At 39.6% G+C, this 24902-nt stretch overlaps 2 protein-coding genes across 2 annotated transcripts; both read left to right on the forward strand.

Annotated features, from left to right (window-relative positions):
• The first annotated feature begins 7689 nt into the window (after positions 1-7689).
• On the forward strand, positions 7690-10401 carry LOC144536564 (phenylethanolamine N-methyltransferase-like). The gene is made up of 3 exons (XM_078279773.1): positions 7690-7861; positions 8815-9025; positions 9963-10401. The coding sequence occupies exons 1-3, from the start codon at positions 7690-7692 to the stop codon at positions 10399-10401; spliced, it is 822 nt and encodes a 273-aa protein (XP_078135899.1).
• A 10866-nt stretch (positions 10402-21267) lies between these two features.
• LOC144536504 (phenylethanolamine N-methyltransferase-like) lies at positions 21268-24341 on the forward strand. Its single transcript, XM_078279683.1, has 3 exons — positions 21268-21628; positions 22576-22786; positions 23737-24341. The coding sequence occupies exons 1-3, from the start codon at positions 21457-21459 to the stop codon at positions 24173-24175; spliced, it is 822 nt and encodes a 273-aa protein (XP_078135809.1). The 5' UTR covers positions 21268-21456; the 3' UTR covers positions 24176-24341.
• The last annotated feature ends 561 nt before the right edge of the window (positions 24342-24902 follow it).

Here is a 24902-nt window from a genome sequence, read left to right on the forward strand (position 1 = left end):
GCGTCAGGCCGGCCGGCGAAATAAGGAAAACGAACGGAAGTGACCTTAAGTCTCACATTTCAACATAAGAGACAAAGGGTGTTTCTCAATCTCAAGAATGCAAAGAACGGACTTGTGTTCATGGGGAGAACGTTCTTGCTGGTTGTTCTTGGAAGAATTAACCCGCAAGTTCACAAGCACAGAAAACGCTGTTAACAGTTTGAGATGATGCGTTCTTCCTGTTATCGCTCAACACCCCCAGCACAGAGGCTACCTGCAGTGCTCCAAAATAGCAGCTAGAAATAAAAACCACAACAATATAACCACTTTATATTTAAACAATCTCCGGACAAGAAAACCTCATAATTCTACAACTATTGCAATAATGCTGAAAAATAAAAGTTATTGAGCTTTAATTTTATTGTTTATGGTTTAGCTCAAACACCCCTTACTTATTCAAAAGAGTGGAACTCGATCCCTGCTATTATTAGTGTATTAGTTTAAGTCAGTTTAAATTAAAAAAGAAGTAGGCCTATCCACTGATGTGTCCTATGTGCCTAAAACGTTGTCAGAAGTGAATTTAGTGATGAATAAGATGGCGAAAATTGTTAAAATTGTCCCGTTTTTGGTCTGTCTATGTACCGGAAACCCGACCATCATTGAATGCCGAAATGAATGTTGGGATACAGGTGCTGCGAAGTTCATACAAGTTACCAACCAATGCATCCTCGGTAAAATGGGCGTGTCAAGAACATTTCCGGGAATCTTAACTGTTCTTGGTGAAATGTGAACTTGTGTATTGGGACAGTACTTTGGCAACACAAGATGACGTTTCACAGGGACACAAGAACACAAGTCAATAGAAGAACACAGATTGAGAAATGCCCAAAATGTACTGAACAAGAAAGTACAGTTCATTTTTATGGTTGCCCCATAGGGTTGCATATATTGAGAATTATATATTGTGCAAAACAATACATTGAATTATTATTGAAGGTAAAACATGTATATCACTTATTTGGAATGTAATGATTACAGTTTATGTAGCCTAATGTTAACTTTTTTTTTATGTTATTAGGGTCATATTCATAAAGCTAAATTTCATGTAGTGGAGAAATCACAGGACTGCAGTAGAGATGAAAGTTTTCTGTACTTGCATCCTGCTGTGACGAAATGAAAAGTAACCCAAAGCAGATTTGACTGACACTGTGGGACTCCCACTGCCCCTAGGACTGTAGATAACTAAATTGGTTCCTGTAGCTCTGGCTTAATTGTGTATTATTCCATTATATATGTCCTGTTCATCTCTTTGTTGTCTGCTCTTGCCCTTTATCTGTTCTTCTGTGTTCCAACTCCTTTTATCTGTCCATCTGACTCAGGGGAAGAAACTGACCCTTACCTTACTCCTGGCTCCACTAATCCACTAACTACTGTATGTGTGTGTGTGTGTGTGTGTGTGTGTGTGTGTGTGTGTGTGTGTGTGTGTGTGTGTGTGTGTGTGTGTGTTCAACATTTAACTTATTGCAGGTCTGTTAATTTTGATCCCTTAGAATTGGTAGAAGTACTAATATTTCCTACTGAAACAAACAGTGTAATGGTTAAACCTAAACCCCCCATTTAATTTTTTCCAGATTTTAAAGCCCTTTGAGACAAATTTGTGATATTGGGCTGAATAAAAAAAATATTGACTTGACTTGAATGGCAATTGTAATGGTAATGGCATGGGATTAGTAAAACAGATGTTGTCTCCAAGCAGTTAAATAATGGGATTACAGGAGATATCCAAAAATAAACTCTCAGACAGTTTGCTTATGACTTTGGCCCAGTGGGCTGAGGCAGACAGTGTGGATGTAGCCTGTTAAAGTGGGACAGCTAAACAACGTGTTGCTTTGGATAAAACGAGGTCGGAGGAGTCGAGGTTGAGGGTTCCTTGGAGGTCTTTATGCAGTGATACAGTAATTGGGTTATGTTGTCTGTGTGTGTGTGTGTGTGTGTGTGTGTGTGTGTGTGTGTGTGTGTGTGTGTGTGTGTGTGTGTGCTTCATTCATTGTGCCTCAACTCATTATCGCCATGGTCAAAGTGGCAGCTCGTGGATTGTTTCTAATATCATAGTCAAGCTGACCAGTTGTAAAGCAGATCAGAAGAGCTGTACTGTTTCCATTGAAGATCAGAATTTAAATGTGGAAAAGTTCTGAAAAAAACAAACTTCAAAGGGAAAGGTTGTCAGAAGGAAACAGAAAAGTAGCAACCTAAAGAGTGAGTGGAGAGAAAAGGATCAGTGGTAAAAGTAAGTTGCACTGCCATTTTACTATGCAAAATTCAAATTTTTTTTTTTCTTTCATTTTAATTTTTTGATGACTTTATTTTTTTAATTTGTAATACTTTCATTATATGAAATGCCACAAATTGCATCTTAAATGACCGAAAAACATTATACTGTAATGTTACAATAAACCAATGACATTGTCAGCAAGATGATTTGTAGCCTCTAGACTAGATTTCATATTGTATGCAAATGGAAACATGTGTTGGATTCCTTTAGAAAGGAAGATTTTCTTACAGCACAATAATACAAGAACACAGCAGGAAAACTGTCAAAAAGGAGACAATTGACAACATTCTTTAAAAATGAAGCAAGGGTACATGCAGTGATAGGGGCAAGCATGTTTGTGATGACACTTAATGAGAAAGAAATACAGTTTGTGTGTACTGTGAGTTTGGCTTCTGACCGTCTTACAGGCCGACAGTGATGGAGAGAGAGCGCTCAGGACAACACTGGGTGACCAGGATGCTCCTCCAGCGATTCCTCTCATCAGCAAGAATTACCCACATCCCAAAACACAATCAACCAGACGACCCCATCAGCATATGTCTGACCCCTCTGCCATGGGGCCGAAGGTGCAACAAGGCCCAGCTCATATCCAGAAGGAAGAATTCTGTGGGACCACGACAGCAAAGAGCGGTGTGTTAGAGACGAGTGAGAGGACGACCTTGGTGAAAATGGCAAAGTTGCCAGAAGTTCCTGGGCTACACCTTTTGCTCTTGATAAAAATATTCAATAATTCAACAAATGCAAATTATTATATTATACAACTGTAATTTTGTTTTCGGCTTAATTAGGCTAATTATAATGTTTATGTTCATAATAAAACTAGATTCTTATTATAATGTAATTTGTTTTAATTTTGTTGTAATTTGTAATTTGTTTAGCTAATATTATGACTTAAAAATAATATGTATGATATTTCTTATCATACTAGCTTACACACTGCCCCAACAAACACCAACAGTTGGGTCTTTGTGGGCCGGCCGTCTGTGTTTGTTGGCGTTTATTGGATGGAGTTGTTAGAGTTTGACATGCCTGGTCTTGTGGAGTTGGAGAATGTCGGACCAATGTAGCCCATTTTCTAACAAACGGCAACATTCTAACAGCTCAAAATGCTGGGTGTTTTTTTCTGGCAATTAGTGGAGTAACCAGTGAGTAATTCCTCAAAAGCTTGAGGAGCAAAACGGGCAAAATTCGCAAAATCTGGAGTATCTTCTGAGCGAAGTTCTTGACACAAGTTAGGATAGACACCCTGTTTTGCATGTCGCAATATCCAAGGTTTACACCACAGTCTCCTCCTGGCTCGTCTTGATTGCCATTTCTCCTGTACACGGCTAGCAGCTTTACAGGCTAGGTAGACCGTAACTACTTTGGCCACATTCAACAAGGTTTTATTAAACCAAAACTCAAATAAGAAAAGGTAGGACTAGGTGACAAAAGTCAGTCTTGTCTGTTACTGTCTGGGCAGTGTGGACTGGCAGTTGGTTTTATGAACATTCTAAAGACTACCAACTGCTGCCAACTTTAGAATGTTGGAGTTTGTTGGAGCAGTGTGCAAGCTCCTTAATTAGAAATGCCTTTTTTTAACTGTCACATTGGGATATAATCATAAAAGATTTTCGATTAATGCTCACAAAGGGTAATGTTGTTGGTCCTTTCAGATGTATGTTTTTTTTTATCATGACAGTTGTATTTTCATTATATTTGTGTCAAAATAGATTTTGTATAGACATTTGGACACTAAGTGAAGACTGAGGTTAAAATAGAATGTTCATGTATTTCATGTGGATTTTAATTAATCACTTTTCTAATAATCTAAACATAAATGAATACATTTGAGTATTTCTTTCAACAGCTGATTAATGTACTCTAATAAAATATATAATTATATTATGTCTATGTTCCTAAATAAGCTTTTATTTCTTCCTTGAGTTGTATTTGCAAATGGGAACATTCAGCAGCTTTTACAATCCCTTTTCTGTCCAAAGAGCATAAACGCTGACTGTTTGCACACTCAGAAGTCTTGCCAAAGGGAATTTAATATGCTCTGCATTTACATTCTCCTGGAAAAGAAAACTCTCAACCCCTTTTTTACTCTAGTCTGACTCTAATTGTAATCTCCAAATATCCTATTTTTAACCAGATCACCTGGCAGAATTCCACATCCAAAATACCTTGTCTTCATTGGACACTATTCAATACAATATTTTTGGGGAAGAGGGTCAGGGTGTGCGCGTATATGTGTGTGTGTGTGTGTGTGTGTGTGTGTGTGTGTGTGTATATTCTGGTTCAGCTGCCAGGGATGAGTGAGGTGTTAAGAGACTCCTGGGGAAAATACATTTGATTACTACATGGCCATGTTCCACATTGGTTCAGCTGCTGCTTTGGGATACGCTGGGAATAGACAGAAAATGAATTGAATCAGGGGATGAGGCTCCCTGTTTAGTCAGCTGGCTGCTGTGGCTAGTGGTTTTAAAGTGCCCATATTATGAAAAAAATCACTTTTTCTGGGATTTTGGGTGTTATGTTGTGTCTCTGGTGCTTCCACATGCATACAAACTTTGAAAAAAACCATCAATGCTGTTGGTTGCTGCAGTGAGATACGGGTTTCTGAATGTGTCCTGCCTTCAGTCTCCGGGTGATCTGTTTATAATCTGCACGGCTTTCTACGTAACTAGCCGAGACGAGGGGCCTAGGGCGATAACCGTTAGCATGCTAGCTCGTTCTTAATGGCAAAACACTGCTACAACACACACAAACTAACCCTAATCTACAAAATAAATTGTATAGAACTACTTGTGTCCCTGATCTGCAGATATTCCATGCAAAATTGGAAGTGCGCCCTCATTTAGAAGAAGTCTCCCGGCTAATCCTGCCTTGTACAGGGCGAAGTTGGAGAAATAGCTAGCTAGCAATTGTGAGCTTACCTTGCTACTGCGCATGTGCGACTGCCAACAAAAGTCTTACAGAAGTTGAGAGGTCTCACTCTGTAGCTAAAACAGAGACCTGACACAGGGGTGAAAAGAGGATCTGCAGCAATGGGCAGTACAACAAAAATATGGTGTTTTTTGAAAATTAAACCATGTAAACCTATTCTGATACAATCTCAAATTACAATATGTGTTATGGTTTCCAGGGATTAAAGGACCCAAATGCAGGGAGCGGGCAGGCAGGCAGGCAGAAGGTTGAACACGAGGATTTATTGACCAAAAACACAAAAATAACCAAGGTAGTCCTGAGGCTTCAACAGGCATCAAACTATACAAAAACCAAGACAAAAAGGAATCCAAAGAACAAAGGGATCCAAAGAAAAGGCACCAGGCTAAAACACACACAACTGACAGGACCAGGACATGAACAGACACAAACTGACAAGGTAAAGACACAAAACGATCTGACAAGAGACAAGGGAAACACAAGGGCTAAATACACTGTGTAATGAGGTAATGAGGAGCAGGTGACACAGCAGGTGAAACACATTAGGAGAGACAGGGTAATCAACAAAGGCGGGAAAACACAGGAAGTAAAACTGGACAAGACAAGACAGAAAACCAGACTATCAAAATAAAACAGGATACCGAAATATACACAGAGAACAGAATACATAAAACAGGATAAATTCACACAATGGAACAGAAATATACAGAATAAATATACAAGACAGCAAACAGCAACAGAAATATATAAACGGTCAACCGAAATGTCCATAACCGCAACAATATGAACCTGAAAATGAGCACAATATGGACACTTTAAAATTTAGTAAGCTATTTAAATGGAGCAATAAATAAGCTTTGTCCTATTCCCTGGCACAAAATAACCACAATACTGAAAATCTACAGTGAAGTGAGATGAGTTTGTTTGTTCACATTGTTAGTCTGCTCAAACTGAAAATGTATGTCATGTGAGGCATTAATGCACTAAGGCACGAACACTTCATGTAGGAGAGCAAATAAAACACTGCATCTGTAAACCAACAGTGCACCAACAGCAGAAGTCTTTATTATTTTTACAAGGTTCTGTGATTGAAGTCAACAATAAGTCCTTGCTAATGTATTGAGAGAGAGGGGGAATGACATGCAGCAAAGTGCCACAGGTTGGAATCTAACCCTTGGCTGCTGCGTCAAGGAGTAAATCTCTGTATACTGACAAACGCTCTACCAGGTGAGCTACCCAGGCACCCCATGCAAAATGTATTTAATCTTCCTCATTATGTGGTGGTCAAGGTTGGAAATGCACGACAACAGTTACATTTGTGATCAGACATCCAATCCCATAGAATATCAGTATCAATGACAGTTGCTGTATATTGTGGTCACTCTCCATTTGCTTTAATGTTTAAATCTTCTTTGCGTGGACAGGTAAAATACTATTTAAATTCCAGAATTTCTTACAGTTAATCTTCTGTAAACCTAAACCTTAATTTGTTTCCAAAATGCATATATGCAGTAAATCTAAGAAATAATTACACATGGCGGTGCAACATGCCTGGCTCTGTGAAAGAGGACCCGCTCCCTATGTAGATATGAAGGGCTCATTCTAAGCTAACGATAACACAACAATTCTTAGTTTCAGGTGATTATACATGAATGAACACTAATTAATAACTAATTCCTGCCAATAGATCCCCATAAATTCTACACACTGGTCCTTTAAAATCTAAAGAAAAAGTGCTGCAACTCTGTGTTCGTTTTAAATCTTTCAAATTAGCTTTTTTCCTACATCTATCTTTTCTCTTGACTATCATCTTGTTTCTTTTTGATGGACTTTGTGAATCCATTTATGTTTTAAAATGTATTGATACTCAAAATACGGCTTCTCTCTGCGCCCTGTACGACAACCTCTGACTTTGTAATCATCTACTATCACCTGTCAACATAAGAAACTTTTCCTTTCCCTTGCTACTACTCACAATTCCCCATCTCTCCGCCACTCAACATCATTAAAGTAAAATGGCGACATGGAGATGGAGACAAACCTCTTTGTGTCTTTCAAACAGGGCTTCCTGAGACAAAACTGGTCTATTGTTTGCGTGTAAAAGCCCTTTAGAATGATTGTGGAGATATGGCGGGCATCTGAGAGGTGGGTGGAAGACCTGAAAGCCATGTGAGGAGTCCATTAGTGGGTGTAGTGTTGGAGGAAGCCCCCCTGATCTGATGGTATCAGCACCTCAGGGCAGGGAACATGAACAAAACAAATGCTATCGGAGTGCAACACTGGCCCAAAAACAGGATTGCTATCTCTGCCCATGAAACTCAGAGTAGCCCAAAGCAAAGACACACACAAGATGACACAGACACACCCAGATATACACAGGTATATATGCACCTGAAGGCTGACCACTAAACAGAGGTGTTAGGTAGAGTCACAAAGACAACAGGAGGATGGAAGAAAAGGGAGCAGAGAATGGAGTGGCAGCCATGGCATCCTGCTACCAGGGATTTGATCCTGCAGCGTATCTGCAGTATAATTACACTCCACCAAGGGCAGATTTTGAAAGAAAGGACAGCATTGTGCCGTGGAAACTGGCATGCCTGCATAGAGCTTTCACTGAAGGTAAGGAGACAGGGTGATTGGTAATGTAAACTGTATTCCAAAAACAGTTTATGCTTAGAAAAAAGCTTTTAAATTGAGTTAAACATATTGCCTGATTACGATGATAATCTCTTATGTTGTTGGTGTTTATTAAAATGGATCATTGGTTGCAATAATAATATAGGAGTATGTTTAATTCATAATAAATAAATTAATAATTTGATGTCTGTCAGAGGCAAATGTTTCAGATGTTGGGCATTTTTGGAGACAAACATTTTGTTTCTTCTCCATTATTCTCACACTTTTTTCTGAAAACACGCAAAAGTCGGTGAATATACCTTTATTCTATTTATTATATAGATTTAAGGTGGGTCCAAACACTGTTCAAACCCAAAGATCTTTGTTTTTCTAGAACTCAAGATTTCCAAACATACCAAACATGTCAGGCTGAATTAAAGGGACAACTGTATAAAATGTCAAATAAATATATTCATTTTGAATTTGGTGCCATCAAAAATGTGATCTGGATTTAAGTTCTTCATTCAGAAATTTAATATAATCTCAGCAAATTGGTGCAACAAGTGATTCCAGAATACAGTATGTGACTGTCTGTAGTTATAACAGTGTGAAGGTTTATTTTTATTTAACTTTAATGAAGTTGTTGAAGAATTAAGGTGATGAAGGAGAATAAAGGACGTGTGATTAGACCTAAAAGATGCTAATACCAGATACCTTTTGAAGTTTTCACATAAAACATGTGCCTGTCTTTTCTCTTCCTCTTTGCAATCTTTCTTTATAATCCAAGCACTCTTCCCTGAAATCATTTTCATTTTATTAATATTCGGAAGATATGATCATACAATAACTGTTGAGATATCTGAATAGAAGCTGCATATTAATCAAGGCATTTTGGTAAAGAACTCTCAATTAGCTCTTTCTCAGAGTCTTACTTCTCCTCTCTCTAACCTTTCCAGGCGATGTGAGTGGTGAGCTGCTGGTGGACATAGGTTCGGGTCCCACCTTGTACCAGGTGATGAGTGGCTGTGAGGTTTTCAACAAGGTGCTCCTCACAGATTTCCTGGAGGTCAACAGGCAGGAGCTGAGGGGCTGGCTCCAGGACGAGGGACGCTGCAGCCTGGACTGGACACCATTCCTGCAGCACGTCTGCAAGCTGGAGGGACGACAGTACGACCAGATCCCTATAAACTCAGTTTTAAAGACCTGAGATATCTTGAAATATCACTCACTACGAATGACTCAACGTTCAACTAGTATAATCATTAGGAAATGGTTTATATTTGTAATGTATGAGAAAATAAGAATGCTACTCTTGTCACTTTACATTGATTTTTACATAGCATTCTAGAGTTCCTTTTTCTACTTTCTCCCTCCTTGTGGTAACACCATTTTCCCTCATAATTGGTTCCACAATTCTAAAAATGAATCCATCATCTTCTTTCAAGGGTCACAAGATCTCACGTTTTATTCTGGCCCTCTTTTTGAGCTATGAGTCATCCTTGTACTGTGCCTACTGTGACAATAAATCAAAGTGCAAAGTACAGCTGAGGCTGATGACAATGTCATTAGTTTTGTAAGTATTTGGTCATAAAGCAGTAAGTTATGGACACATTTAGATTTTTGACCTGGTGCTACTGTAGATGAAAAGTCAGAGTAGGAAGTCAGTAGGATACATGATTTGGGAACCATGAATGTCTGTACCAAATGTTGGACCAATTCATCCAGTAGATGTAGAAATATTTCACAGCATAAGTGAAATCCATGAACTGCTGGTGGCACTGGATGAGAGGTCAGGGGATCATACAGCTCTTATGATTCATCCTCTGGGGACCATGTATGTCTGTACAAATTTCCATGGCAAATCATGCAAAAGTTGCTAAGATATTTCAATCAGGACCAAAGTGGTGGACCGAGTGACCAGCAGACCTTCAATGTCATCCCTAGAGCTATGCCCATAGCTAATGAACACCTAAATCACTATCATGCAATGCAGTGTGCTTCTGGGTCAACACACAGTATGAATTACATAACTAGTGCAGATACATGCTGTGTGCATTTACAATAGCTGTTTTTATCTAATTTGGTGATTCATTGTCTCTAACAGGCCCTCAGCATGGACAGAGAAGGCTGCCAAGCTACGTCAGGTCATCATGGACATTGTCCCCATTGACGTGCACTGCCCTCTGTCTCTGGCCCTTGACGTCCTTCCTTCAGCAGGGGCCGACTGTCTCGTGTCCTGCTTCTGTCTGGAGAGTGTCAGCCCTGACCTGGCTGCCTTCACCAGGGCCCTGGGCAACATTGGGAGGCTCCTGCGGCCCGGTGGCCACCTCCTGCTCATCGGAGCTCTGGGAGAGAGTTACTATTTTGGGGGGCCTGGGGTAAAGATCCCTGTGGTCCCATTGAATGAGGCCCAGGTGTGTGCTAGTTTGAAGGAGAGCGGCTACACCCTGATCAGGCTGGAGGTTTACACATTGCCTCAGGACATGAGGGTGGGGGTTGATGACGTGTCTGGGGTGTTTTTTGTAAAGGCAATGAAGGAGTAAGTGTGAGAAAAGAGGATAGAGAATGGCTATTAAAGATGAAAGTGAGAAAGTAAGTATCCAGATGAAAATATTATAGATTAGGCCGATGTAAATGCAAGGTTTAGCACATTAGACAATGAGAAAATGGGCTACTGGTGATATTAATAATAATACTCACGCATATTTGTTTTTTGGGGATGAGAGGCTGCTTTGATTCTGAGCTTCAATCATTCAAATTGTTTTCAAACTGACTCTTAATGGAAAAAAAATGCAAAGACAAAAAACATGTAAATGAAATATTTCACTTCATTTCCTTGGTCCAGTGAATGTCTTTTCTGAGGGTGAATAAGGAGACAGTTCCTTTTTCTTTCTGTTAGAAATGTAATTACACATTACCCCCTGCAGTTCAAACACAGCAACTACAGCATCAAGAATGTAACGCTTTAATTTTTTTGCATCATAACATACAATTTCTCAAGCTGTTTATAAACAGTATATTTTGATATACTTCTTTTTGATTAACTGTTCTTCAGTTAAGAGGCTGATGAGTTAAGTGTTATGTTTTGTAATTTCTGATAATATGAATAAAGATGCTAAAACAATTTGTATTTCACATTTTCTTATCTCAGACTTATATTGCATAACAGCATTATAATGATCTCAACTTATTGTTGATATTAAAAAAGATGGGGGCAGAGATTAGTGGAAGCAGTATAAATTTGATAATACAGCTAAAAAATTGCTTTATCTTACAGTAAATGGTCAAATTTAGATATGCATCTGAGAATATGATTGTGTAATTAGAAGTACTGAACAGGTGTCATTACTCTGCCATCTTGAGTTTCTCCTCAAATATCAAGCCAAAATTGTGTAAATTATTATTTTGTTAATGTGAAATGCCTTTTTTTAACTGTCACATTGGGATATAATCATTACAGATTTAAGATTAATGCTCACAAAGGGTAATGTTATTGGTCCTTTCAGGCTATACATTTGTTTTATCATGACAGTTGTATTTTCATTATATTTGTGTCGAAATAGATTTTGTATAGACATTTGGACACTGAGAGAAGACTGAGGTTAAAATAGAATGTCCATGTATTTCATGTGGATTTTAATTAATCACTTTTTTAATAATCTATACATAAATGAATACATTTGCAGATTTCTTTCAACAGCTGATTAATGTACTCTAATAAAATATATAATTATATTATGTCTATGTTCCTAAATAAGCTTTTATTTCTTCCTGGAGTTGTATTTGCAAATAGGAACATTCAGCAGCTTTTTACAATCCCTTTTCTGTCCAAAGAGCATAAACACAGTTTGTCAGTCAGAGTGTTTGCACACTCCAAAGTCTTACCAAAGGGAATTTAATATGCTCTGCATTCACAATCTCCTGGAAAAGCAAATTCTCGATCCCTTTTTGACTCTTGTCTGACTCTAATTGTAATCTCCAAATATCCTAATTTTAATTAAAACTAAAACTGAACAACAGTTACATTTGTGATCAGACATCCAATCCCATAGAATATCAGTATCAATGACTGTCATTTGCTGTATATTGTGGTCACTCACCATCTGCTTTAATGTTTAAATCTTTTTTTTCGTGGACAGGTAAAATACTATTTAAAAACACAAATACAAAAGCTACAACACAAACACAAAAGCTAAAACACAAATACAAAAGCTAACTGTTGTGGCTTTTGTATTTGTGTTTTAGCTTTTGTGTGTGTGTTGTAGCTTTTGTGTTTGTGTTGTGGCTTTTGTATTTGTGTTGAACCGTCTCGGCCACCATATCTTACAGTTAATCTTCTGTAAACCTGAACCTTAATTTGTCTCCAAAATGCATATATGCAGTAACTCTAAGAAATAATTACACATGGCGGTGCAACATGCCTGGCTCTGTGAAAGAGGACCCGCTCCCTATGTAGATATGAAGGGCTCATTCTAAGCTAACGAAAACACAACAATTCTTAGTTCCAGGTGATTATACACAAATGAAAACATAATTATGCATTCCTGCCAATAGATCCCCATAAATCCTACACACTGGTCCTTTAAAATCAAAAGAAAAAGTGCTGCAACTCTATGTCCATTTTAAAGCTTTCAAATTAGCTTTTTTCCTACATCTATCTTTGTTCATTATTTCTCTTTATCTATTTCATCTTGTTCCTTTTTGATGGACTTCGTGAATCCATTTATATTTTAAAATGTATTGATACTCGAAATACGGCTTCTCTCTGCGCCCTGTACGACAACCTCTGACTTTATAATCATCTACTATCACCTGTCAACATAAGAAACTCCTAAGTTTATTTTTTGTGCATGTTAGGCCTTTATTTATAGGACAGCTGAAGACATGAAAGGGGAGAGAGAGGGGGAATGACATGCAGCAAAGGGCCACAGGTTGGAGTCGAACCTGTGGCCTCTGCATCGAGGAGTAAACCTCTGTCTAGGGACACACGCTGTACCAGGTCAGTTACCCAGGCACCCCATAGAAAATGTATTTATTCTTCCTCATTCTGTGGTGGTCAAGGTTGGAAAAGCACGACAACACGTTACATTTGTGATCAGACATCCAATCCCATAGAATATCAGTATCAATGACTGTCAGTTGCTGGATATTGTAGTCACTCTCCATCTGCTATAATGTTTAAATCTTCTTTGCGTGGACAGGTAAAATACTATTTAAATTCCTAAATCTCTTCAGTTAATCTAAAACCTTAACTTTAACCTGAATTTGTCTCCAAAATGCATATATGCAGTAACTCTAAGCTCATTAGAGTTACTGAAAACTCTCATTCTAAGCTAACGAAAACTCTACAATTCTTAGTTTTAGGTGATTAACTGTTTGCCAGCAGTGTGTTAACATTTGAACAAAGTGCTCTATGTCCACAGTGTGTGCAGACTGTAGTTACAGTGTCTCTCTCTGGCCCTTTAGGATACATCTGCTGTATGAGATAATGATGTAACACACACTCCACACCCTCTCACACACATGCACGTACCACACACACACACACACACACGCACGTACACGTCAGAAGACAGTGTCTATTCTAACGAGCTTGTAAACACCACTTTAAAGATAACACAAGGGTTATAAAGCATATACAATTATACTTTATCACTCAATTCTGTTACCACTTTTATCCAACTTCATTCCAACTCATCACAACTAGTTTTACACTTATTTTTTCCATTCATGGTCAACAGACCTCATTTACATGAAATTAGACCTAATTTCTGAGTAAAATGAGGGTAAATCATTAGTTGTTTTGGATTAATGGCTGGTATGTGACAATTATTAGCCAGGATATCCCCAGGTCAAAATTAACTGATGGAATTGTATTCACAAACAACGGAGAGCTAAAAAAAAACGACAAAACTAATTTACGGAAAATTGTCGTGTGTGTGTGTGTGTGTGTGTGTGTGTGTGTGTGTGTGTGTGTGTGTGTGTGTTCATCTGCTGTAAAGAACAATACCCAGACAGCAAGCCAACATTGAATAAATATTGATTTTCCATCTGAATCATCATTATGGTTGATATTGAAATTTCAATGCAAAATAAATGTTGAATCACCATTACCATATCGATGAAACCTGATGTTATTAATGTTGATGGCAACAATTGGAACAACATTGATCTATAGTTATCTTTATGATTGATTAAGCATTGATATTTGGTTTACCGGGCGATATTGCCAATGTGTTGAAAAGCCATCGACATAGTTGACCGGGAAATATGATTGAAAATGCATTGATATATAGTTGACCGGGAAATATGATTGAAAATGCATTGATATATAGTTGACCGGGAAATATGATTGAAAAGCCATTGATTTTTGGTTAACCGTGAGATCATCAGGTGGTAGTACCAACGTACCGGACACATCTCATTTCTGGACTCTTGGGACCCATGCGATCAGGTAAGCTTGCTTAATATGTAATGTTAAATATGAATGAATTGTACCAAATCAATACTGTTACTCGTTAACATGATGGTTAGTGTCCATCATGCGTTTGGATTATGCAAAAGACAACTTTTAAAAATAGCTAATGTTAGCTAGCGTTAGCTAACATTAGCTAGCGTAAGCTAGCAGTAACTAGTCTTAGAATATGATACAGATGAAGTTGGAAATGTTTTGGCAAGGAAATGATTGGATATGACTGAATTTCCATTTGTAGTTGCATTATAGCTTTTGGATTTTGCTGAGGACAACTTTTAGAATTAGGTCATGTTAGCTAATGCTAGCTAACGTTAGCTAGCGCAATCTATTTTGAACTGATGTTTGGCAAGGACGTGACAGTATTTATTGCTCTAATGGTGTTGTAATGTGTTTGTAGATAGGAAAATGCCAGGTGGAGAGAGAAAAAATTTGATCATCTGCAAGAGGGACTGAAGCAAGTAAAAAGGTAACCTTCGTGTGTGTGTGTGTGTGTGTGTGTGTGTGTGTGTGTGCGTGTGTGTTTGTTGGGGTGTGTCCTGGGGGGAGGCCTCAGAAATTTTCCTTATGAAAGGTGTTACTGCAAACCTGATCCTTTTTGCCTCCCTTTAATTCGAATAAACCCATGCACATATTCTTTTTGAAAAGTGATTTGAATGTAGGGAAAACATGATAGGCTAGCCTACAACACTGGACAAATTGCCTTATCCTAGGCCTAGGCTACTGAATTTGTTTCCAAGTGTGCATATGTGGGTGTTCTGTTTAACTTAAAGGTTCATTTTTTTCACCCAATTTACTTTTGCCCAGGCTGTGCAACAGTTGCTGCGCTATGCGCCAGACAGGGCAGGATGGACTGGACGACAAACAAGTCAGACGTGAGAGGACCATGAACTGTAAATATGCTAAAGAGGACAAATAATGAAATAAGAGGCTAATAAAATGAATTTGTTTTTACCTTAAACAGTGTGGTGTGGTCAGTGTTTTAGGCTAGGCTACAGGCATACAAGCTTTCAAATGTTCCATCACTTTTTAACATCCTGGCTGTAGATAAAGCAGGATATTCATTACAGGCTATTTAAATTAGGGCATTACATTTTCGTATGCCTAGCAAGGAAGAGCAATCGAGTGCAGATCGATAGATAGAGTTCAGTGGCGCAGATACACAGGACTCCTCTTCGGCCAATCAGCACCTACATTTTGGAGCACAGTTCACACAAACCACACTCAAAGCACAAAGCACACTCCCAAATCACCCACAATCCTATGCGCGCGGCTTTGCCGGCTCGTTAAAAAAATAACAATGGCGGACGTAAGCAGAGTCAGAGTGGCATCGCTGATGGCGCAGTAATCATTTAAATGTAAGTATCTTTAGGGTTTGCCGTTCATTTGTTATCACCGTTAATGTGTTACATCAGTGTAAAGCTAAACGCTTTAATGCTGGTACAAATTGCTATTAATAATTAGGTAGATACCTCCCGAGCTAACGTTAGGCTAACTGAACTTATCATTTAACATTAGGCTGTTAGCTGGGTTGCTGTCTTTTGTGCCATTTGTGTTTGTTTTTGTAAAGTTTAATGTCCGGTGGCATTTTCATCTCTTTTTATATGCTGTTACTGTATATGCGTAACGTTAGCAGAGATTTAGAAATGAGTGTGTTTATCAGATGTAGCTGCAGGATGGGTAAAGCTGCACCTTGTTAACTTCACTAGCAACGTTAAATGAAAGCTAAAATGTATGAGTAGTTTCCCATGTAAAAAGTTTCCTGTGTTTGCTGTCTTTTAACAGGGACTAAGGAACAAACGGAGGCGGTCACTGAGGATGGAAAAGCCACAGCAGCAACTTGGCCCTGGTTTGCCAACATGGATGAGGCATTAGGGCAGTCTGCACCAGTCTGATTTCCCCGATCCAAGAGGACAAACCAGGGCCAAGTAGAGCTGAAGATCTTTGTCGGGTTTGGTCTTAATTTCTATCATTTTACACGGGCTCGCGCCGGGCCGAGCCGGGCTCAGGCTTGCGCTCCGGGTCGCGCGGTAAATGAGCGGTCAGGTGATGCGTTTCGATTAGCATGAAAATGGATGCTGAGGAGGTGAAACGGTGGCCGGCCTCTGGAGGACTTATTTTATTTCTTTGTTCCAACTTCCAAGTGGTCTATAGCCTACGTTAATCATGAATAAATTATGTTAAAACATGTATAAATGACTCATTCTTGACAAAAGGCAAAAGAGCTGTATGCGTGCGCACATTTGAATACTGTCGGTGTTAGTCCTCCGGACAGCGCAGACTCTTTTTTCCCCTTCTCTCCCTTTTCCGCCGAGTGGAGCGTGTGCCCGCTCGCGGTGTCCGCACTATTCTCCGACATGCACTCTAACAATCACTGCTGATAGACGGCCTTTTGTACAGTCGGGCTGTAAACGGGTTTGGGCTTTTAAAAAGATGTCAATCAAAATGTACTTGTCGGGCATGGGCCGAATTCTGTCAGGCTCAGGCCTTGTTGGGCCGAACTTTTAAGGCCCGATTACAGCTCTAGGGCCATGCGCTGCACTAGCATCTCCAGACAGGAGAGATGAGGAGGAGGAGAGGGAACGCAAAAGACAAGGGAGCAGAGAGACAGAGGCCAAAGAGAGATGTTGAATAGATTATTTGCTATATTACAGATAGGCATTAAAAAAAAAAAATGCATTAAATTAACTGGTTTGTCTGTGTCTTTAAGTTTTTGGGTGTGTATATAATATAAACTGTTTTTCAATGTCTATTTTTCCATCAAATTATGCCCCGGACACAGGAAACTTCTAACTGAATAATTATATTCAGATGCTACCTGTTTTAATAACTTGTTAGGTATACAAGCTCTAAAAAGACATTAACAAAACGTGTATATTTATTATAACTGTCACGGACTCAGAATACCATCCGAATATCTTTAATGGAGGTCTTGGACAGGGTACAAAAAGTAAAAATTACAAAAAGACTCAGGAAACTTCCAGTCAAAAATACAGGCTCAAACTCAGGAAACTTAAATTCAAAAAACACAGAAAAACTCTGGAGACTTCAAGTCAAAATAGTTCTAATAAACTTAAAAGCACAAACGCCAGGAGATAAACTTCACTTCACAGGAGTTAAACACAGGAAGCTCTGGCACAGCAGCAACAATGGGAGCGTCCCTATGACATGTGGAGTCCTGTAGTGATGAGACCAGACAACAACTGAGCCATGGAGAGGGTTCTTGTAGATGAGATAACGAGTTCAAACAGGCAAGAGGTGAGGAGTGCTAATAGGCTGGGGATAGTACGTACATATAGTAGAACGATGATACTGATTGAGAGGAGACTGTGTAGTGGGCGTGGCTGAGGGAGAGCCCAGTGCCGGTGTGACAATAACATTTATTCAAACATTACTATATACGGTACACAAGTATATTCAACATGAAGCGGCGATCAGACTCAGCTGTCGATGATAGTGTTGCTTCTAGACTGCAGACAGAAGGAGAAAGCTTTAGGTTAGTCCAGTAGATATCCAACCTGTCTTGGTAAGATTAGAATTGTATCACAAGTATATTTAAGCATACTGTAACATGAAGGTACTTCATGTAACTGTGTGGTGGTGTAGTTTCTTCATCATGGTCTTAACTGACAACTGTTGACCATTTAACACACTTACACCTACCTTTACTGTGTTAGTGGGTGTTTATCAGTGGTGTTGTTATTATGACTTTTCATATGTTGGTTGTAGCCTTGTAGTTTGTGTGTTTACAGTACTATTTAACCTTTCTCACTTGCAGTTTACTGCATATCATACTGCCTGTGGTAGCTCATTAGCTGGTAGCGTTTACCTTGCAGTTGCTGATCATATTTTGCGCCGCATTTGTTTGAAAGCTAGAAGCTACTGGACAATGAGCTGATGTTACATGTATGCAGTAAACTACTAGCTACTGTAAGCATAATGTAATTAACATTCATTAATGCAATTCTCCATACCAGTAAGTGTTATGAAGACTACAAACATGAACTCCCACAAGTTTTTAATTTATTGACATGGGATAAATAAGAGAACACGACTATTGCTTACATTATAGCCTATCAGTGTCGGTAACGTTACCTACCTTCGCACGTTGCAGGCAAAGTTGCCGACAGAATATTCTCCTCCTGCAAGCAGAATGACGCTGATTCACCTTCTCCATCTCGACAAAAAAATTTAACAGCACAGTTTACAGTTCCACATCCATTTAATCCAGTGTTTTGAAATGCAACGCAAAAGTGAAGTCAAAACATTTTCAATCACGCAATGAGGTGCACTTGCTAGCCTGTTCCATTTACATGTTCTCCGAATCAGCACCTACGTTTTGGAGTACCGTGCTCCAAAACGTAGGTGCTGATTGCCCGAAGAGGAGTCCTGTGTATCTGTGCCACTGAACTCTATCTATCGATCTGCGCTCGATTGCTCTTCCTTCATCCTTCAACTACCCGGATGTCTGTCACAGTAACTTGAAATTCAATTGTGAGAACTGAATTTGAATTGTGAGAACTGAATGTGAAGATATATAGAGAGTTGAATTTTCAGTGAGGATCAAATTTTATTGGACTTCAGTTCCAAACGAATAAATTCAATTTCAAATTATACTATTCACATTCAGTTTTTCAATGCAATGATTTAAATTAAACAAAACTATTTCAAATGATGTGATTCAAATTCAGTTTTTCAATGCAATTATTCAAGGTTAGCAATTCAAATTCAAATATAAATGATTCAAATTCAGTTTCTGGTGTCACATATTTCAGCCCATAGCATCGCCCTCTGCGTCCTCACCGCCCGGTTCCACTTCAAGGAGGTCCTTGAAAAGTGGAGGCATGGCCGGGATCTCCTCGTCTATCATGTCTGCCTAGCTACGTGTAGCTAGCGGTTGATAGGTAGCCTACTGCTTGTGGCTTTCAGGGTGGTTCCTGACAGACAAGGGTCATGACTGTTGGCTACGGCCACCCTCAGTCGCCTTTCCAGTATCTTTTCTGGCATTGACGCGCAGTGAGCGCACGACTGAGAGTCAGCCAGCACTGCCTGAGCATGTTTAACGCCCATGCAGGCTATGCACATCAGGTGAGGGTCCCTGCCCGAGATGGATGCCCCACATGACGCGGGGCACAGGCGGGATACAGTCTCACTAGCCTTCGGCTCCGACCCTTTGGCGGGGGCCGCTGCTGAGGACATGGCTGGAAAGGAAGAAAAATGGCGTAAATATACAACCATAGCAGGCGCGTCGTGACATGTTAGCCTGTCGGCAAGATTAGCTCACAGGGTTTAGCCCGAGCTAACGTCAACCGTGCACCGAAAGAGTTAGCCCGTCGTAACCGTTAGCTAACTCCAGGTACCCGGTCCGACTAACAAACAAATGCTAACCAAACCCAGAGAGGCTCGCCGTAACGCGTTAGCCCGAGGGTAAAATAGTTACACAGCTAAGCAACCGGTAAACAAATACGACTAGCCGACAGAAAAGCAGTTCGCCTTGACGCGGACACTGCTTCCAAACTGTGTAACCACCAGTGCTCGAATTACGTGGGAGCCAGAGGGAGCCGAGCTCCCATAGAGTGAGGACTGGCTTGAATGAAAGCAACAAAGTCAAAGATCTGAGGGGGTCTCTCATATCTGAAGGTGTCTGCCATATGTGGCATTGTAATTTAATCTTAAACAACGTTCATTATCCATCCCTGTGCGGTCTCGTACCATTAAAGACGAAAAAATAGGCTACTACGGGACGTAGACCTGAGCCTACCCTACGCTCATGAACGCAGCATGACTGCACTTCACCAACACACCACTAGGCTATTTGAGCAAACCGCATAGGCTTTGATCGATTTGACAGCACTCGCAAGTCTGAAGAAGTTGCGAGTGCTTTTAGCTTCTGTAGCTATCCTCTGCCACTCAGAGCTCCAGAAAAGTTCTCAGATATTTTGAAACACCTGTCAGCAATACAATGCAATCTCTGATGGCGGAATATTCAGTGAATAGGCTACCTGACAACATCTCAGTGCAAATTCCAAAATTGTTCATCTATTTATTTCCACAGTTCAACACACGAGACGACTGAACACCCAGGTGTTGTTATCACTACGTGTACATTATAAGACTAGAACATAGTTAGGCTGTGCAATGGCTTTATTCATTTCTGCTAGTTAGTGCATTTTCCCTGTGTATAAGTTAAAGACTACATGCATTATGACACTGATGATATCTGAGATGGTGGTCTGGTTCAAATGAGTTACGTTTTATTTCATTGGGAAATTGAGAATGACACTCAGTAAACTCATAGACTAAATCGTTTAGTCTATTTCTTTGTATTGCGAAATTGAAATGAAATATGGACTATTACAATCAATAATATGTTGAAATTAATTAAAAGGACTCCATTTCTGTAAAAACAAAAAAACTCTCTGTCTGTTGTGTGCGTGTGTCAAGTTAGAGCATAGGCTTACCGTGCGCATATACTGCGCAAAAGCGCTAGGTCATTTAATTGTATAGCCTTGTTAGGCTATGTGCAGGGTGTGCCAACTTTTTTTTTATGAGATAGAGAGACCCCCTTAAAGACTGTTTAGCAGATAACCAACCAAGCTAGCCCAGAAGCGCTGAGGGACCTTAGTATAGTTTCTTCACGGGAAGAAAGCAAGAATGATTTGATCTCCACTCAAGCCACTCAACATCATTAAAGTAAAATGGCAACATGGAGATGGAGACAAATCTCTTTGTGTCTTTCAAACAGGGCTTCCTGAGACAAAACTATTCTATTGTTATGTTGTATTGTCTATAAAAGGCCATTTAGAATGATTGTGGCGATATGGCGGGCATCTGAGAGGTGGGTTGAAGACCTGAAAGCCATGTGAGGAGTCCATTAATGGGTCTAGTGTTGGAGGAAGCCCCCCTGATCTGATGGTATCAGCGCCTCAGGGCAGGGAACATGAACAGAACAAATGCTATCGGAGTGCAACACTGGCCCAAAAACAGGATTGCTATCTCTGCCCATGAAACTCAGAGTAGCCCAAAGCAAAGACACACACACACACAGATATACACAGGTATATATGCACCTGAAGGCTGACCACTAAACAGAGGTGTTAGGTAGAGTCACAAAGACAACAGGAGGATGGAAGAAAAGAGAGCAGAGAATGGAGTGGCAGCCATGGCAGTCTGCTACCAGGGATTTGATCCTGCAGCGTATCTGCAGAATTACTACACTCCACCACTGGCTGATTTGGAAAGAAAGGACAGCATTGTGCCGTGGAAACTGGCATGCCTGCATAAAGCTTTCACTGAAGGTAAGGAGACAGGGTGATTGGTAATGTAAACTATATTCCAAAAACAGTTTATGCTCAATAAAAAGCTTTTAAATTGATTTAAACATATTGCCTGATTACGATGATAATCTCTTATGTTGCTGGTGTTTATTAAAATAGGTCATTTGTTGCAATAATGTGTATGTGTATGTTTAATTCAACACTAATAATTTGATTTCTGTCAGAGGCAAATGTTTCAGATGTTGGGCATTTTTGGAGACAAACACTTTGTTTCTTCTCCATTATTCTCAAAAAATTTTTCTGAAAACACGCAAAAGTCGGTGAATATACCTTTATTCTATTTATTATATAGATTTAAGGTGGGTCCAAACACTGTTCAAACCCAAAGATCTTTGTTTTTCTAGAACTCAAGATTTCCAAACATACCAAACATGTCAGGCTGAATTAAAGGGACAACTGTATAAAATGTCAAATAAATATATTCATTTTGAATTTGGTGCCATCAAAAATGTGATCTGGATTTAAGTTCTTCATTCAGAAATTCGATATAATCTCAGCAAATTGGTGCAACAAGTGATTCCAGAATACAGTATGTGACACTGTCCATACTTATAACAGTGTGAAGGTTTATTTTTATTTAACTTTAATGAAGTTGTTGAAGAATTAAGGTGATGAAGGAGAATAAAGGACGTGTGATTAGACCTAAAAGATGCTAATACCAGATACCTTTTGAAGTTTTCACATAAAACATGTGCCTGTCTTTTCTCTTCCTCTTTGCAATCTTTCTTTATAATCCAAGCACTCTTCCCTGAAATCATTTTCATTTTATTAATATTCGGAAGATATGATCATACAATAACTGTTGGGATATCTGACTAGAAGCTGCATATTAATCAAGGCATTTTGGTAAAGAACTCTCAATTAGCTCTTTCTCAGAGTCTTACTTCTCCTCTCTCTAACCTTTCCAGGCGATGTGAGTGGTGAGCTGCTGGTGGACATAGGTTCGGGTCCCACCTTGTACCAGGTGATGAGTGGCTGTGAGGTTTTCAACAAGGTGCTCCTCACAGATTTCCTGGAGGTCAACAGGCAGGAGCTGAGGGGCTGGCTCCAGGACGAGGGACGCTGCAGCCTGGACTGGACACCATTCCTGCAGCACGTCTACAAGCTGGAGGGACGACGGTACAACCAGATCCCTATAAACTCAGTTTTAAAGACTTGAGATATCTTGAAATATCACTCACTACGAATGACTCAATGTTTAAATAGTATCATCATTAGGAAATTATTTATATTTGTAATGTATGGTGTTCTATAGAGCGAAAATAAGAATGCTACTCTTGTCACTTTACATCGATTTTTACATAGCATTCTAGAGTTCCTTTTTCTACTTTCTCCCTCCTTGTGGTAACACCATTTTCCCTCATAATTGGTTCCACAATTCTAAAAATGAATCCATCATCTTCTTTCAAGGGTCACAAGATCTCACGTTTTATTCTGGCCCTCTTTTTGAGCTATGAGTCATCCTTGTACTGTGCCTACTGTGACAATAAATCAAAGTGCAAAGTACAGCTGAGGCTGATGACAATGTCATTAGTTTTGTAAGTATTTGGTCATAAAGCAGTAAGTTATGGACACATTTAGATTTTTGACCTGGTGCTACTGTAGATGAAAAGTCAGAGTAGGAAGTCAGTAGGATACATGATTTGGGAACCATGAATGTCTGTACCAAATGTTGGACCAATTCATCCAGTAGATGTAGAAATATTTCACAGCATAAGTGAAAGCTTTGAACTGCTGGTGGCACTGGATGAGAGGTCAGGGGATCATACAGCTCTTATGATTCATCCTCTGGGGACCATGTATGTCTGTACAAATTTCCATGGCAAATCATGCAAAAGTTGCTAAGATATTTCAATCAGGACCAAAGTGGTGGACCGAGTGACCAGCAGACCTTCAATGTCATCCCTAGAGCTATGCCCATAGCTAATGAACACCTAAATCACTATCATGCAATGCAGTGTGCTTCTGGGTCAACACACAGTATGAATTACATAACTAGTGCAGATACATGCTGTGTGCATTTACAATAGCTGTTTTTATCTAATTTGGTGATTCATTGTCTCTAACAGGCCCTCAGCATGGACAGAGAAGGCTGCCAAGCTACGTCAGGTCATCATGGACATTGTCCCCATTGATGTGCACTGCCCTCTGTCTCTGGCCCTTGACGTCCTTCCTTCAGCAGGGGCCGACTGTCTCGTGTCCTGCTACTGTCTGGAGAGTGTCAGCCCTGACCTGGCTGCCTTCACCAGGGCCCTGGGCAACATTGGGAGGCTCCTGCGGCCTGGTGGCCACCTCCTGCTCATCGGAGCTCTGGGAGAGAGTTACTATTTTGGGGGGCCTGGGGTAAAGATCCCTGTGGTCCCATTGAATGAGGCCCAGGTCTGTGCTAGTTTGAAGGAGAGTGGCTACACCCTGATCATGCTGGAGGTTTACACATTGCGTCAGGACATGAGGGGGTTGTTTGATAATGCATCTGGGGTGTTTTTTGTAAAAGCAATGAAGGAGTAAGTGTGAGCAAAGAGGATAGATAAAGGCTATTAAATATGAAAGTGAGAAAGTAAGTATCCAGATGAAAATGTTATAGATTAGGCCGAGGTAAATGCAAGGTTTAGCACATTAGACAATGAGAAAATGGGCTACTGGTGATGCTAATAATAATACTCACACAAATTTCTTTTTTTTTGGGGATGAGAGGCTGCTTTGATTTGATTTTTCTTTCTGTTAGAAATGTAATTACACATTACCCCGTGCAGTTCAAACATAGCAACTACAGCATCAAGAATGTAACACTTCCATTTTTTGATGATGAGTTGTGTGTTATGATTTGTAATTTCTGATAATATGAATAAAGATGCTAAAACAATTTGTATTTCATGTTTTCTTATCTCAGACTTATATTGCATAACAGCATTATATTGATCCAAACTTATTGTTGATATTAAAAAAGATGGGGGCAGAGATTAGTGGAAGCAGTATAAATTTGGTAATACAGCTAAAAAATTGCTTTATTTTAAATGATCAAATTTAGATATGCATCTGAGAATATGATTGTGTAATTAGAAGTACTCAACACCAGGTGTCATTATTCTGCCATCTTGAGTTGCTCCTCAAATATCAAGCCAAAAACGCGTAAATGTTTTCTGATTTCACTAATACTTGTTGCTAATAGCCGTGGTAAAGAACACATATATAGTCTGTAAACATCCGAGGCTGCTTACAAATGGACAAGAACAAA

The sequence above is a fragment of the Sander vitreus genome, chromosome 21 (assembly GCF_031162955.1).
Source record: "Sander vitreus isolate 19-12246 chromosome 21, sanVit1, whole genome shotgun sequence".
NCBI classification, from domain to species: Eukaryota; Metazoa; Chordata; class Actinopteri; order Perciformes; family Percidae; genus Sander; species Sander vitreus.

What these genes read in the sequence shown, in the direction of transcription:
- LOC144536564 (XM_078279773.1), top strand. Translation starts at nt 7,690, where the DNA reads ATGGAAGAAAAGGGAGCAGAGAATGGAGTGGCAGCCATGGCATCCTGC. An exon ending in GCATAGAGCTTTCACTGAAG is followed by an intron (nt 7,862 to 8,814) that starts GTAAGGAGACAG and finishes TAACCTTTCCAG; the next exon opens with GCGATGTGAGTGGTGAGCTG. An exon ending in TGCAAGCTGGAGGGACGACA is followed by an intron (nt 9,026 to 9,962) that starts GTACGACCAGAT and finishes TGTCTCTAACAG; the next exon opens with GCCCTCAGCATGGACAGAGA.
- LOC144536504 (XM_078279683.1), top strand. Translation starts at nt 21,457, where the DNA reads ATGGAAGAAAAGAGAGCAGAGAATGGAGTGGCAGCCATGGCAGTCTGC. An exon ending in GCATAAAGCTTTCACTGAAG is followed by an intron (nt 21,629 to 22,575) that starts GTAAGGAGACAG and finishes TAACCTTTCCAG; the next exon opens with GCGATGTGAGTGGTGAGCTG. An exon ending in TACAAGCTGGAGGGACGACG is followed by an intron (nt 22,787 to 23,736) that starts GTACAACCAGAT and finishes TGTCTCTAACAG; the next exon opens with GCCCTCAGCATGGACAGAGA.